The 15,850-nt window shown below is 57.8% G+C and overlaps 1 protein-coding gene across 5 annotated transcripts in view; it reads left to right on the top strand.

The window, feature by feature from the left end:
• DHX34 (DExH-box helicase 34) overlaps window positions 1–15,313 on the top strand; it is a 34,016-nt gene extending 18,703 nt beyond the window's left edge. For all 5 annotated transcript variants that reach the window (XM_055240117.2, XM_063615784.1, XM_063615785.1 and 2 more), the window contains 10 exons: window positions 5,707–5,900; window positions 6,555–6,656; window positions 8,489–8,731; window positions 8,954–9,127; window positions 9,473–9,590; window positions 10,128–10,234; window positions 12,751–13,023; window positions 13,854–14,030; window positions 14,222–14,360; window positions 15,014–15,313. In XM_055240117.2, the coding sequence (XP_055096092.1) occupies window positions 5,707–5,900; window positions 6,555–6,656; window positions 8,489–8,731; window positions 8,954–9,127; window positions 9,473–9,590; window positions 10,128–10,234; window positions 12,751–13,023; window positions 13,854–14,030; window positions 14,222–14,360; window positions 15,014–15,147 (1,661 nt within the window). In that variant the 3' untranslated portion in view covers window positions 15,148–15,313. The remainder of the gene's footprint in view (window positions 1–5,706; window positions 5,901–6,554; window positions 6,657–8,488; window positions 8,732–8,953; window positions 9,128–9,472; window positions 9,591–10,127; window positions 10,235–12,750; window positions 13,024–13,853; window positions 14,031–14,221; window positions 14,361–15,013) is intronic.
• The last annotated feature ends 537 nt before the right edge of the window (window positions 15,314–15,850 follow it).

Below are 15,850 nucleotides of genomic sequence, written 5' to 3'. Positions count from 1 at the left end.
GAGAGAAGAAACAATGGGGAGTTGCAGTTTATAGTACAGGCCTCATGTATAAGGCAGACCTCACGGGGAAGGTAACATTGGTGCAGAGAAATGGAGATGAGGGCTAGGAGCCATGCAAATACTGGAACATGCTTGCCCGCAGAAGTCGAGAAACATGGCTGGCACAGTGGCCCACACCTGTAATCCCAGCACTTTGGGAGGCCGAGGCAGGTAGATCACGAGGTCAGCAGTTCGAGACCAGCCTGGCCAACGTGGTGAAACCCTGTCTCTACTAAAAATACAAAAATTAGCTGGGTGTGGTGGCATGCGCCTGTAATCCCAGCCACTTGGGAGGGTGAGGCAGGAGAATCGCTTGAACCTGGGAGGCAGAGGTTGCAGTGATGCAGTGAGCCGAGACCATGCCATTGTACTCTAGCCTGGGCAACAGAGCGAGACTCCATCTCAAAAAAAAAAAAAAAAAAGCAAAAACAAACAGGTGAGATTCATTTTGATAAAATAGCTGATTTAACCTAATATACCTAAAACATCATAATTTTAACATAATATAAACATTTTTGCAAGATTTTATGTTATTTTTTACCATACGATGTCTTGGAAATCTTGGTTTGGACTAGCCATGTTCAACTGCTCATAGCTATGTGTGGCCAGAGGCGGCCGTATTGGACAGTGCAGATGGAGCATGAGGGCGTTCGGGCAGTGAAAACAGCCAGTACAGAGGCCCTGTGGGGGCACATGCCTGCTGCTACGGGAACAGTGAGGAGCCCCGTGTGGCTGCAATGGAGTGAGAGGGAGAAGGCAGGAGATGTAACCAACAGTCCCATTATTCATTCATTAAATACTTTTTTTTTTTTTTTTTGAGACTGAGTTTCACTGTTGTTGCCCAGGCCGGAGTGCAATGGTGCCATCTCAGCTCACCACAGCCTCCACCTCTTGAGTTCAAGCGATTCTCCTGCCTCAGCCTCCCGAGTAGCTGGGATTACAGGCATGCGCCACCATGCCCAGCTAATTTTGTATTTTTAGTAGAGCTGGGGTTTCTCTATGTTGGTCAGGCTGATCTCGAACTCCCGACCTCAGGTGATCTGCCCACCTTGGCCTCTCAAAGTGCTGTGATTACAGTCTTGAGCCACTGCTCCTGGCGCATTGAATGTGTATATATATATATATACACACACACACACATATATACACACACATATATACACACACATATATATATACACACACACACACATATATATATATGTATATGGTTTTTTTTCTTTTTGAGATGGAGTCTCGCTCTGTTGCCCAGGCTGAAGTGCAGTGGTGCGATCCCAGCTCATTGCAACCTCTGCCTCCTGGATTCAAGCAATTCTTCTGCCTCAGCCTCCTGAGTAGCTGAGACTGTAGGTGCCCGCCATCATACCTGGCTAATTTTTGTTTTGTTTTGTTTTGAGACAGAGTTTTTGCTCTGTTGCCTAGGCTGGAATGCAGTGGTGTGATCTCAGCTCACTGCCACCTCCTGGGTTCAAGCAATTCTCCTGCCTCAGCTTCCTGAGTAGCTAATATTACAGGCTCACGCCACTATGCCTGGCTAATTTTTGTATTTTTAGTAGAGACGGGGTTTCATCATGTTGGCCAGGCTGGTCTCCAACTCCTGACCTCAAGTGATCTACCCACCTCAGCCTCCCAAAGTGCTGGGATTGCAGACGTGAGCCACCGTGCCCGGCCAGTATTTTTTCAGTAGAGAAGGAGTTTCGCCATGTTGGTCAGGCTGATCTCAAACTCCTGACCTCAAGTGTTCTGCCTGCCTCCCAGAGTGCTGGGATTACAGGCATGAGCCACTGTGCCCGGCCAATATTTGTTTTTTAGTAGAGACAAGGTTTCGCCATGTTGGCCAGGCTGGTCTTGAACTCCTGGCTTCAAGTGATCTGCCCACCTCTGCCTCCCAAAGTGCTGCGATTATAGGCTTGAGCCACTGCGCCTGGCCAATATTTGTTTTTTTAGTAGTGACAAGGTTTCACCATGTTGGCCAGGCTGGTCTTGAGCTCCTGACTTCAAGTGATCTGCCCACTTCGGCCTTTCAAACTGCTGGGATTACAGGTGTGAGCCACAGTGCCTGGCCCATTCATTAAATAATTTTTGAGCACCTGCTCTATGCCAAGTCCTATTCTAGATGCCAGAGATACAACAGTGAATAAAACAAAACTCCTGCCCTCACGGAGCTCACATGTAACAGGGGAGATGGACAGGGGCAGATAAATGAGTGAAAACATGGAATGTCAGCTGCTGATTGCTGCTCAGGTGGATGCAGGGCGCGGTGGGCACAGTAAGGGCTGAGAGCAGTGTTAATTGGCTGTCCTGGGAGGCCTCACTGAACGGTGACATCTGGGCAGAGGCCTGAAGGAGGGGAGGGGACAGCTGTCTCTCTGGCCCTGGGTCAGGTGAGGAGCTTCGAATTAGATGGGAAGTGTTTAAGTGGAACTGGGTCCTACATGGCTGAAGGTGGCCAGAAAATTGATCAGTTGACCTGGCGGTTCTTTGAGGATCTGGAAAGGCCAGGTCCACAGAGGTTGATGGAGACCATTTTCAGTTCCCGGCCCTCCTGATCTCAGGTCTTCAGTAGCCAGTCACAAGCAGATGTGGTGCTCCTCATCCCCATGCTGTGTCATCAGGAATAGGGCGTTAATCTTGAGGGATTTGGGGCCAGCAGACCCTCTGACCCTGTCGTTCTTGTGGCCCACCTGTGGGGCACCATCAGTGTCTCAGGCACTCACCTGACGCTGCAGATGCCACCACTAGAGGCTGGGTGTGGCCTGTGGTGTCTGGCTTGCAAGGCTATTTCAGAGAATGTGACGCAAAGTGCCCTGGTTGCGCGTGAGTGACAGGAAAGACAGGCTCTCTCGCTTGGATTCCCCAGCACTTGGGGTCATGACAGGGCCTCCCTTGGGAGGCACAGGCAGGTGGGGTACCCAAGATCCCCCAAACACAGGAAGAAGTCTTGGCTTTTCCACAGCTCAGACCCCTCCCACCTCTCTCCTCTGCACAGCGTGTCCCCAGCTCTGCCCCACGCCCCTCTCTTGCGGGCTCAAGGATGTCAAAACTCTTCCTCTCCCTCATTCCTGAGTCATGCTCGCCCCTCCCGGGGAGCTCGCTGACTGAGGCTTGTTCATCTTGCCCAATTCTCCTGACTCAAGACTTTCTATTTCCAGCAGCCTGCGGCCCACCATGGTAGGACTACCTGTGTGTGTGTTAACACCGTTAAAGCCCCCCATCCTTGCAACACAGCAGGGCTTCAGTGTGGGCAGGAGGCTGGATCCGCTGGACTCAGGGCTGCCCAGGCTAAGAAGATGGTTCATTTTTGTTTTATTTATTTATTTATTTTGAGATGGAGTTTCACTCTGTCCTCCAGGCTGGAGTGCAGTGGCATAATCTTGGCTCACTACAGCCTCCACCTCCTGGGTTCAAGTGATCCTCCCACCTCAGCCTCCTGAGTAGCTGGGATTACAGGCATGTGCCACCACACCCAGTTAATTTTTGTATTTTTTTAGTAGAGACAGGGTTTCACCACATTGGCCAGGGTAGTCTCGAACTCCTGACCTCAAGTGATCCGCCAGCCTCGGCCTCCCTAAGTGCTGGGATTACAGGCGTGAGCCACTGCGCCCGGCCTGATTTTTGTTTTGGAAGGAAACAGGGCTAGAGCAGGGAGAATCTGAACTGAGAAGCAGAAGAATGTTCTGTGAGCGCTTGCTGTGTGCCGGCGAAAGGCTCTGTGGGCTTTCCATTATTTCATCCTTACCTGCTGAGGACAGGGCCTCTGATCGCCCCCAGTGTGTAGATGGGGAAACTGAGGCTGGGCCCAGGAGGCTCCTGAGGGCATGGGGAAGCCTGGCTTTGATTGGAGGTGATGCTAAATGCCTCACACACATTATCTCCCTGAGGGCTGGGGGCAGGTGCCCCCACTTTCCCTGTGGGGAAAACGAGGCTCAGAGAACCGCTGCTCAGGGTCACAGTGAGAACCGAGAGGCACGGATGCCCTGTGCTGGGCGTCCTCTGTGCCAGGTGGAGTTCTGAACGCTTCACAGGGTGAAACACAAGGCACCCTCTTGGCAGCCTGAGGAGAGGCCAATGCTGTTGTTCCCCTGTTTACAGATGGGGAAGCAGCGGCACGGCTAGGTGGGGCCACTTGTCCCTGGTGACAGAGCTGGGGTGTCCTGGAATAGGACAGGGGCCTGCACAGTACAGCCCCAAGCCCTGCTTTACTACCACCTTTGTTTTATGAGGCCAGCTTTTTTTGTTTGTTTGGTTTTTGAGACGGAGTCTTGTTCTGTCACTCAGACTAGAGTGTAATGGCACGATCTCAGCTCATTGCAGCCTCCGCCTCCAGGGTTAAAGTGATCTCTTGCCTCAGCCTCCCAAGTAGCTGGGATTACAGGCGCCTGCCACCGCACCCAGCTAATTTTGTATTTTTAGTAGAGACGGAGTTTCACCAGGTTTGCCAGGCTGGTCTCGACCTCCTGACCTCAGGCGATCCACCCGTCTCGGCCTCCCAAAGTACTGGGATTACAGGCGAGGGCCACCATGCCTGGCCTTGTTTTTTTTCTTTGTTTTTGAGATGGAGTTTCACTCTTGTTACCCAGGCTGGAGTGCAGTGGTGCTATCTCTGCTCACTGTATCCTCCGCCTCCCGGGTTCAAGCGATTCTCCTGCCTCAGCCTCCCGAGTAGCTGGGATTACAGGCATCCACCACCATGCCGGGCTAACTTTTATATTTTTAGTACAGATGGGGTTTCACCGTGGTGGCCAGGCTGATCTCAAACTCCTGACCTCAGGTGATCTACTTGAGTCCAGTTTTGTGACAGGCACCGTGGAAAGTCAGCGAAGGTCAACAGTGGGGGCGGGTCAGACACATGACACAGACCACTAGTTACAGGACAGGTGGGCAAGGGAGTCCCCGGAAGTCCAGCATCAGCTTGGGTGCCCAGAACCGGGGGATGTCTAGATGCCTGCTGTGGAGCGCTCACAGCTGGAGACAGGGTTCAGCTGTCTCCAGGTGAGACTCGGCCACCCTGGGAGACGGTTCCTGCCATTTTTCCTCTCTGTGGCCTCCCCTCTGCCCCTCCTCCCCTTTCCCTGCCTCTCCCAGCCCCTGCCCCATCTTTCTCCATGTCTTTGCCTTCTGTCCCCTCTTCCTCTTCCACTTGCACCTTGACTTAAACAAAGGCGGCAGGAGAAGAGTCATCCTGTGATAGGCACAGGAGTCAGTGCCTGCCTGTGCCAGGGCAGAGCGAGAGGGACTCACTTACAGGTGACACTCTAGCGCGGAGGAGAGTTGTCCACCACGATACGTCAAAATGAGCTCCTAGAGCAAAGACCAAGCCAGGGAAGCATCAGAGCGCTGGGGGAGCGGGTTGTAAATAGCAAAGTGGGGAACTTGGTGACAGGAGTAGCCAGCGCTTAGACAGTGTCTCCTGTGTGTCCAAGGAGGCAGGCACCGGCCACCTCCAGTCTACAGATGGGGAAACTGAGGCCCTTGCTCATGGCCACGTGAGCAGAAAGCACAGCACGTGGGTTTGAATCTGTCCATCTGGGTCACAAGGCCCTTAGTGGGCAAGATGGAGGGGGTGGGAGCAGGAGGGCAGGCAGAAGGGCGGGCCGGGGCCCGGAGGGGCGAGGGCTGCGCCTGTCCTGGCACCCAGGAGCCTCAGCCCCGTGTCCGCCGCTCCAGGGAAGATGCTGATCCTGGGCTCCATGTTCAGCCTGGTGGAGCCTGTGCTCACCATCGCGGCCGCGCTCAGCGTGCAGTCGCCCTTCACCCGCAGCGCCCAGAGCAGCCCAGAGTGCGCAGCAGCACGGCGGCCGCTGGAGAGCGACCAGGGTGACCCCTTCACGCTCTTCAACATCTTCAACGCCTGGGTACAGGTGAGGCTGGTGGTGGGGCCCCTCTGTCTGTCACCCTGCTCAGGGTCAAAGCCTGTGGCTCCTCCTCGTGCCCCACCCTCGGAGGACCACTGAGCCCTCCCCAGACTGGGCCTGCCTGGGGAGGGCCATGTCTCCAACATCCATGCTTTCAGCTCAGGACAGCACGTGCCCAGGCCCGGGGCTGAGAGGAGCCTGGGATTTCTGAAGCACTGATGAAAACCTGTGCCATCTGGAGAAAGTCCAGACTCCTTGGGGGGCATCTGGACATCCAGTATATGTCCCTTAAGTCCTCGCCCTAACCCTGGCCCTGTAGTGTAGTGCTGGGGACCCATCAGTGCCAAAACTACCCTGGCCCTGCCCTCCCGGGGCTCACACCCCAGTGCAGGGAGACAGACCACTGATGTGACAGTGACAACCCAGAGAGGGCTGGAATGGGGGGTCCAAGGGGCTGGGAGAGCCCAGCGGGGCATCTAACCCAGTTTGTGGGTAGTCTGGGAGGGCTTCCCATAGGAGGGGGCACTGGGGCTGAGACCTGGAAGCAAGAGAGCAGGTGTCCCTGAGGGATGCCTGTGTTGGGGCTCTGGGTGCTGGGTCAGCCCCTCCCTCCCCGCACTGGCCGGGCCCTGACACCCTGGCGTCTGCTCCTCCACCCAGGTGAAATCTGAACGGAGCAGAAACTCTCGCAAGTGGTGCCGCCGCCGGGGCATAGAGGAGCATCGGCTGTACGAGATGGCCAACCTTCGGCGCCAGTTCAAGGTGAGGCTCGGGAGGAGAGGTGAGGCCGGCCCCACCCAGGCAGACGCGTGCAAGCACACTCCAGAACACTGCTTCCCCTCCCGGACAGTGGTCAGACCAGAATCCCACCCTGCACCCACCTCCCCCACCACCCGGTGACCAGGCATTGGGACAGCTGGGCAGAGCAAAGGGAGTGGAAATCCAGGAGGGCTTCCTGGAGGGGTGGACAGAGTCAGTGGACATGCAGCATCCTTGGGAAGAGCTCGCCCTCCAGACGGGATGCTGAGCTGGCTGCATGGGCGTGGTGTTGGAGGCAGCCTACAGTTGTGGTTGGGGCCGGCACATCTGGAACCAGACACCCCAGCCACGAATCCTGGCTCTGCCATTTCTGACAGCGTGGCCCCGGGCGTGTTACTGCTTGTCTCTGGGCCTCAGCTTCCCCTCGAAAAAAAGAGAGGATAAAAATAGCACTTGCCAGCTGGGCGTGGTGGCTCACGCCTGTAATCCTAGCACTTCGGGAGGGCGAGGTGGGTGGATCATGAGGTCAGGAGATCGTGACCATCCTGGACAACGTGGTAAAACCCCGTCTCTACTAAAAATACAAAAATTAGCCAGGCATGGTGGCACGTGCCTGTAATCCCAGCTACTTGGGAGGCTGAGGCAGGAGAGTCGCTTGAACCCAGGAGGCGGAGGTTGTGGTGAGCCCAGATTGAGCCATTGTACTCCAGCCTGGGCAACAAGAGCGAAACTCCGTCTCAAAAAAAAAAAAAAAAAAGATTTGGGTTTCTCTTGTGCCCACATAGTTCTGCAGCTTGTTTCATGGATGCTCTGTGGCTGTTCTCCATCTGAGTGCAGAAAGACCTGCTGTTAGGTCCTTTTCTGTGGTTGTATCCATGGATTGAGGATAGAATAAAAGGGTTCCTGGTGTAACCCATTCTCTTTGGTTGGAGATGGGCAAGCTGAGGCCCAGAGTGGGCAGTCACCCAGCCAACACCTCTTGTACCATTTCTGGGGTCCCGGTGTCGGGGACCACAGATGCCCTGATTGCTCTGAGCCTGGGTCCTGAGTCCTCTCTGGCTGCTAGAGCAGTGTTCAGGCTTCATTGGTCCCCAGATGCTTTGAGAATCTAATGGAAAGTGTGAGCCCTTTGCACACACATGTGCAGACACGCACACACATGCATACACACACACATGCAAACACCCACACACATGCACACATACACACACACACATGCATGCACAATCTCCCATGTCCTCCATCGGTCAGGGCTCAGCAGGAAACAGAGGGTCCAACCAAATCGGGTCACTTGAGGAATGTTGACAAGATGTGGGCATGGGGAGGGCAGGGGTCTCAGATTTTATGGATCACAGGCAGCTGGAGGGTCTGTTGGGTACAGATGCCCAACCCCGCTGAGCCCCCTCCACTCTCCACTTGGTCATTCTGGGATGAGGCCCAAGACTTGGCATTCCCACCAAGTGCCCAGATGTCCCAGGGCTACACTTGGAAGCACTAGTGCAGGACGCCCACCAGGGCTGCATGGGAAAGCAGGGCCCCCCAGATCCGAGGGGCAGGTGGGGCAGTCAGCAGAGCCTGGAGCCAGCTGTGGAAAAGGCACTGGACGCCCCCGCCTGCCTCCTCCTGCCCCTGGCCCCGGCGTTCCCTCCGCCAACAGTGAGGACAGCTCTCCCTCTGGAGCAGCGATCCATGCCCAGCGCCATGCGAGGGGCTGCTCTTATTCAGCCCCCTTTGGGCACTAGCAGCCCTGCCACTGGGAGGGTCCCCATTTCCATATGAGTCCAGAGCCCATTGAGCCTGCCCTGAGGCCCTCACCCCTACCCACCTGCCCCTAGGAGCTGTTGGAGGACCACGGGCTGCTGGCTGGAGCCCAGGCTGCGCAGGTGGGGGACAGCTACAGTCGGCTACAGCAGCGCCGGGAGCGCCGGGCCCTGCACCAGCTGAAACGCCAGCACGAGGAGGGCGCGGGGCGCAGGCGCAAGGTGCTGCGGCTGCAGGAGGAGCAGGATGGCGTTTCCAGCGATGAGGACCGGGCTTGCCCAGCCCTCCCAGGGTCCAGTGATGGCGTGGACATCCAGGTGGGCGCTGTGGGGTGTGGGGGTAGGTGGGTGGGGTTTACCAAGGTGGGCCTTGGCCTTTCCTGGGGGGGGTCCCAGGGGACATGGCCCTGTCCTCATTTCAGGAGCCGGGTTTCCATGGACGGTGCTTGGTACTAGATACCTGCAGAGCCTGGGGGTCTGCGGATCATGGTAGGAGCCCCTCATGTCTCCTAAGACTCTGCCTCCCCGTGCTCCCCCCAGGATGTGAAGTTCAAGCTTCGGCATGACCTGGCGCAGCTGCAGGCTGCCGCCAGCTCAGCCCAGGACCTGAGCCGCGAGCAGCTGGCTCTGCTGAAGCTGGTGCTGGGCCGGGGCCTGTACCCGCAGCTGGCCATCCCCGACGCCTTCAACAGCAGCCGAAAGGACTCAGACCAGGTCGGGCCTGTTCTGCCCCGTCCTATGTTTTGTCCTCCAACACACAAACCCTGAGTGCCTGTCCTGTGCCGGGGATGCAGTGGTGACTGAAACAACCCTGGTTCTGTCCCCATGGGGCTCACAACCCAGTGGGAGGACAGACCCGTCCCCAGACAACCCAGAGTGGGCAAGGCTTGGGGAGTCAAGAGCACTACAGGAGCCCACAGGGGGCATCTGCCCCAGATTTGGAGGAGTCAGGGAGGGCTTCCTGGAGGAGGGGACCTGGGCCAGAGGGTGGAGGAGAGGCATCCTGGGCAGAGGAGACAGCAGATAGGATGGCCTGTGCTTTGTCTCCATCCTCTGCAGATTTTCCACACACAGGCCAAGCAGGGCGCTGTGCTGCACCCCACCTGCGTCTTCGCTGGCAGCCCCCAGGTGCTGCACGCACAGGAGCTGGAGGCCAGCAGCTGCGATGGAAGCCGAGGTACAGTGAGCCCAGGCGGAAGGAACCCCCATCTGGGATGTGAGGAGCAGGGATACCGTGAACTCCTGGGCCCCTCTGGCCGCGGCTCCCACACCGGCCCAGGCTGATATTGACAGGGGCCCACAGGAGGCGAAGTTCCAGGGCCAGGCCTCCCTGGGTAGCCTGGGGTGACTCACCCTTGCTGGGCCTCACCCTCCCCATGGTGGTGATAGTCAACCTGAGCCAGTGTGGCTGTGCCCAGCGTGAGCACCGGTCAGGGGGCCTGTCCTATGGACTCTGTGAGCTCCCAGCTGGGTCCTGCAGAGGGAGGCCCCCCTGGCACCCGTGTGCATGGAAGGGTGTCTCGCTGCAGGCATGGCTGCGTGCTGGGAGTCACATTCAGATCTGGCTGACCTTCTTGTCTGAGCCAGGCCACCAAAGCCATGCCGTAAGCATATTCTTTCTACCGATGTGTACATTGACCGGGTGGGACAGGCGGGCTTCTGATGGGCCTGGGTGAGCCAGGGTGGGCCTGAGTGGTCCTCCTCAACCTTTCAGATGACAAGGACAAGATGAGCAGCAAACACCAGCTCCTCAGCTTCGTGTCCCTGCTGGAGACCAACAAGCCGTACCTGGTGAACTGCGTCCGCATCCCTGCCCTCCAGGTGGGCCTTTGCCCCACTCTGCCCCCATGCCCAGATATGAGAGCTGCGTTGCCCAGGGTGGTGGGTGGGGGCACCGCGTGGGCTTGGAGGGGCCTCTTGGCACCTGGGCTGGCCGCAGGCGTCAGCCTTGGGCCGTTGCCGTGGCTGCTTTTTCTCTCATTCATGGACTTGCTCAACAGTTAACCTGCTGAGTGCCTGCTGGGTGCTAGGCGCTGTGCCAGGTGCCAAGGGCGCAGCAGGGAACCAGGCATGAAGCCCAGCCCCTGCCCTCCCGGGCTCCAGTGGCAGGGGACAGTGACAGCAGTAGCACAGTGACGCCCTGAGCGACGTGTGGGAGGGTGGTGCTGGGCAATAGAGAGTAGGGTGGGGGTGAGGGTGGACACAGGGTGTGGTACAAGATAAGGCCACCTGGTGTCCCCAGGCAGAGACCCAAAGAGGAGAGCATGTGCATCTCGGGGCAGAGTGTTCCAGGCAGTGGGGTGGCCTGCACAGAGGCTCCGAGGCAGACATGTGCTTGGCGTGCAGTCAGCGGGGGGAGTGTGCAGAGATGAGGCCAGAGAGGCGAGGGGGACAGGGTCCTGGGGGCTTCTCAGCAGAGCGGGGACAGGGTCCCAGCCAGGAGGGCCGGCAGCCGCCAGGAGGGAGAGGAGGGTGTGGCCCAGGTAGAGGCTGAGGCTGAACTCAGATCATGGATGCCCTTGCATGGGCACTGGCAGCAGAGCCATGGGCCCCATGGCAGCCACTGCCCTGCCCCTAGTGCTCCTCCAGCGTCTTCGTGATCCTAGGCCTGGCCTTGGAGTCCTCATGCAGCCCTGTGGGTCTCCCTTTATAGAGGGGACTGAAGCTCAGGCAGGGGCGGGGATACGTCACCTGTCTTAAGTCACACAGCGAGCAGGTGGCCAAGCCAGAGCTCCCGGGTCACACTGCCCTCTCCTGCCTCCCGGCTCACTACCAGCACTCCCTGGCTTGGGTCCCAGGGAACGTGGAGGGAAGAGAGGAACCTGCGGGCTCCCAGAGCCTCAGGGTTTTGTTGACACTGTGATTGCCACCAACACCACAAAAGCCAGCTCAGCTCAGTCACTTCTGTGCGTGTCCACACCTCCCTCGAGCCCGCCTGGTGGGCCAGGCACTGTTAGTGTTCTGGGGCCAGGGGTGCAGCTGTGGTCAATGTCAACCAAACTCCCCACCCTCATGGGGCTCAGATAGGATGGTGGAGGCAGATGATAAACCAAAAGGGTGATGCCGGGTGCTTATATGAGCATGGGAAAGCAGGCAGCACGCAGGCCCAGGGACAGAGAGACCAGCCGGGCCGCAGGAAGCAGAACAGACCTGCTACCTGAGGCGCTCTCTTCCTGCACTGGACCGCTTGTTGAGAAAATCTGGCCAGCTCACACCTGGAATCCCAGCACCTTGGGAGGCTGAGGTGGGAGGATGGTTTGAGCCCAGGAGTTCAAAGGCAGCCTAGGCAACATAGGGAGACTCTATCTCTACAAAAAATTTTAAACAGTTAGCTGGGTGTGGTGTTGTGCACCTGTAATCCCAGCTACTCGGGAGGCTGAGGCAGGAGGATTGCTTGAGCCTGGGAGGTCGAGGCTGCAGTGAACTGTGATTGTTGACACTGCACTCCAGCCTGGGTGACAGAGTGAGACACTGTCTCAAAAAATAATAAGCCCGGCGTGGTGGCTCATGCCTATAATCCCGTCACTTTGGGAGGCCGAGGTGTGTGGATCAGTTGAGGTCAGGAGTTTGGGACCAGCCTGGCCAACGTGGTGAAACCTCATCTCTACTAAAAATACAAAAATTAGCCGGGTGTGGTGGCGAGTGCCTGTAATCTCAACTACTTGGGAGGCTGAGGCAGGAGAATTGCTTGGACCCGGGAGGTGGAGGTTGCAGTGAGCCAAGATTGCACCACTGCACTCCAGCCTGGGCAACAGAGTGAGACTCACCTCAAATAAATAAAGGAAGCAAGGAAGGAAGGAAGATGGAGAAACTTCACATTCACATAAGCAGGCAGAACATTATATGGAGCCCTCCTGTACCATCCCCAGCCCCCAAACCATCCACGCATGGCCAGTCCTGCCCTTTCCTCTGCCCTGGCCCCAGCCCTGAGAATTTTCCCCAACATCTTTTGAGCCACAGCACCGGTAATTACAGCACTGACTTCCGTCCTCACAGAGGAGCATGTGCTCAGGGTCTGGGCTCTCCCTGCACGTCATGTGTGTCTGAGTGCCTGCTGTCCCTCTGCCACCCTGCCTGAGAATGCAGCTGTCTCTCTCCCAGCACGCTCCCATCTGTTGCCCTGCCACCCCAGCCCCCTTCCCTGACTCAGCGGCTGCCTTGTTCATGCCGTATCCCCAGCACCCGCAGGGGTGCCTGGTACAGCGGGTAGATGGGTAGGTGGATGCCTCGCATAGACAGGGCTGGTGGGTGGGCAGGAGCCCAGCCGGGCAGGGCCTGTCTCCAACAGCACCCTGCCCCTCACACCTACTCCCTGTCTTCTGCCCTGTCTCTTCCAGTCACTCCTGCTTTTTAGCCGGTCTTTGGACACCAACGGTGACTGCTCCCGCCTGGTGGCCGACAGCTGGCTGGAGCTGCAGCTGGCAGACAGTGAAAGTGCCATCCGGCTCCTGGCAGCTTCCCTGCAGCTCCGTGCCCGCTGGGAAAGTGCCCTGGACCGGCAGCTGGCACACCAGGCCCAGCGGCGGCTGGAGGAGGAGCAGGATGCGCCAGTCAGCCCCAAGGAGGTGGCCACCCTGAGCAAGGAACTCCTGCAATTCACAGCATCCAAGGTACCCTCCACCAGGGTGCCCGTGCCTGCCTATGGCCAGAAGGGGCGTCCGCCACTGGGCTCGAGCCTCGGGAAGGCCTGGCTTCCCATTCACTCCACGTGGGCACATTTGGGGGTTTTCAGGCCACAGAGGTTCAGTCACTTATGCAAGGGCACTCCACTGGTCTGGGTGGAACCAGGATTTGATCCCAGGAGCCTGGTTCCAGAGGCCACGCTACCCACTGCTGCCCTGTTTACTAAGCACCTTCTGCAAGCGTGGCTGATCCCCCCTTGCTAACAGTCAAGGACGGGCAGGGTGTGAGAGGGAAGCCCTAGGTGTCTGCTTTTGGATGGGAAGAACTGAACTGAGCAGACTTGAAACCAGCCCCTAACTCTTAGGTGGGGAGTGGAAATTGCTCCTGGTTCTACTTCATGTGGGTGGGGTGGGGAGAAGGGTGCAATCCAGGCTGACTTCCTGGAGTAGAGGGGCTTAAGGACAAAGGGGCAGGAACCCAGTGAGCCATGGAGAGGGGACCAAGGCTGACGTGCTAGGAGGAGGAGGGGGGAGGCGGCCAGACTTGAAGGTCAGACTCAAGGTCTGAATGGGGTCCCACCAGTGACAGGGGCAGAAGAGGGGCCTGGGGAAGGCAATTTAGATGGGGGTGGGTTATCAGGTATATTCTAGACAAACCCCTGGTCATGCGTGTCTGCAGCCAAATTGTGATTGGCTTAAGCACTTGGCTCCCATAACTGCAAAGCCTGAGGGAGGGCTTCAGGCACAGCTGGATCCAGGTGCTTTGACGGCATCTCCCTGAGTGTCTCTCTCTTGATTTCCTGTCTCTTCTTCCTTAGATTCCTTACAGCCTCCGGCGGCTCACAGGGCTAGAAGCCCAGAACATGTATGTGGGACCTCAGACCATCCCAGCCACCCCCCATCTTCCTGGCCTCTTTGGCAGCTCCACCCTGTCCCCCCACCCCACCAAGGGGGGCTACGCAGTCACTGACTTCCTCACCTACAACTGCCTCACGGTGAGCATGAACCCTCCTTCCCTGAAGGTGGGATTTCAGGAAGACCCCACCCCTAACCCCACCGCCCCGTTTCACCTTAGTCCAGGGACGTGGTTCCCAAGTGGGGCCCGTGGCCCTGAGGGCTTCTGGGAAGGGTCCCGGGGAGGCACTTGGGTGGTGGGGGCCCAGCCCTGACAGCTGGCCTGCCGCAGAGTGACACAGACCTGTACAGCGACTGTCTCCGAACCTTCTGGACCTGCCCCCACTGTGGCCTGCACGCGCCCCTCACACCCCTGGAGCGCATCGCCCATGAGAACACCTGCCCCCAGGCCCCACAGGGTGGGCCCCCAGGTAAGCACAGGACTGTGGGGACCCGGCCACCTCTGCCTGGCCATCTGTCCATCCCATGATGGTCTCCTGTGCATGTGGGCACTTGCTAGAGCTTTGAGGACTGACAACCTCCACCCGCTGGCCCTGGCTGGTGCCACACACAGGCCTTGTCCTGAAGATCAGGAGCCCAAGGCAGGGAGGGCCTGGAGTGCCACCTCTTTCTGTCTGCCTGTCCCCTGTGGTGTCTCTGTGTTGCTGTCTTTGTCTCTCTGTTTCTGTCTCTCTGTGGCTATGTCTCTTGTTATTTTTCTCTGTCCTGCAGCTATCTCTGCCTTGGTCACGTCCACCCTGTTGTCACCCAGGGATGCCACACACTGGGGTTCAGTGGGGGAGACAGCACTGGGGCCACATGCCCCCACCCCAGGGCTGGCTCTGTCTGCCTGTCAGTCTCCATGTCTCTCCTTGTCTTTCTCTCTGTCTCTCTCACTGGCAGGGATGCAGAGTAAAGACAGACCTGTGTATTTTTATTAATCTGGGAGGGCTTCCTGGAGGAGGCAAAACTGAGTTCTCCAAAGGCCAGGAGAGAACCTGAGCCCCACGAGTGCCTGGCATTTGGGTGCAGGTAGACCTGTGCACTGGAACACCCACCTCACAGCCTCCTTTTCCTCCCTTAGGGGCTGAGGAAGCTGCCCCCGAAACCCTCCAGAAGACGTCTGTCCTGCAGAGGCACTACCATTGCGAGGCCTGCGGGAAGGACTTCCTGTTCACACCCACAGAGGTGCTGCGCCACCGGAAGCAGCACGTGTGAGCCGGGCCAGGAGCCCTGCCCACCTCCCCGCAGCCTGCCTGCCCTCCAGCCCAGGACTAGGGGCAGGACTCTTGCCTGAACCCCCAGCCTGGGCTTAGCCCTGTGGTCCTGTCCCAGTGCAGAGGGCCTGGAGCGTGGATTGTGAATAAAGCCTTACCTGCCAACACACACTGTTAAGCCTGCACCTGCCCATCCAGAAATTAGCAGCTGCCCTGTTACTCCTCCCCAGGGTCTAGCTTTCCTTCTTCCTGCTGCAGGGTGCTGCCTGAGGGGTCCTGGGTAGGAGGGGCATTAGAGCCAGCAGGGACCTCCCATGTCTCCCGATTCCAGGTGCAGGTTCTTAGCACCTCCGCGGCCGCTCTCTTGAGTCCATCCTCAGTCTCTGCTTCCCCTTGAAGTAGGGGGACCCTGAATTTGCCCATCCACCTGGGTCACTTTGAGAGTTGTGCAGGGGGGCTGGGGGCACAGGTGTTCATGTGGGACTACAGGCTGCACCATAAGACCCACTCACAATAAAAAAAGAAAAGAACAGGCCGAGCCGGGCATGGTTGCTCACGCCTGTAATCCCAGCACTTTGGGAGGCTGAGGCGGGTGGATTGCCTGAGGTCAGGAGTTCGAGACCAGCCTGGCCAACATAGTGAAACCCTGTCTCTACTAAAAATACAAAAACTTAGCTGGGTGTGGTGGCAGGCATCTTTAGTCC

The sequence above is a fragment of the Symphalangus syndactylus genome, chromosome 13, assembly GCF_028878055.3.
Source record: "Symphalangus syndactylus isolate Jambi chromosome 13, NHGRI_mSymSyn1-v2.1_pri, whole genome shotgun sequence".
Classification (NCBI taxonomy): Eukaryota; Metazoa; Chordata; class Mammalia; order Primates; family Hylobatidae; genus Symphalangus; species Symphalangus syndactylus.
This window is presented reverse-complemented; position numbering and strand designations above follow the sequence as displayed.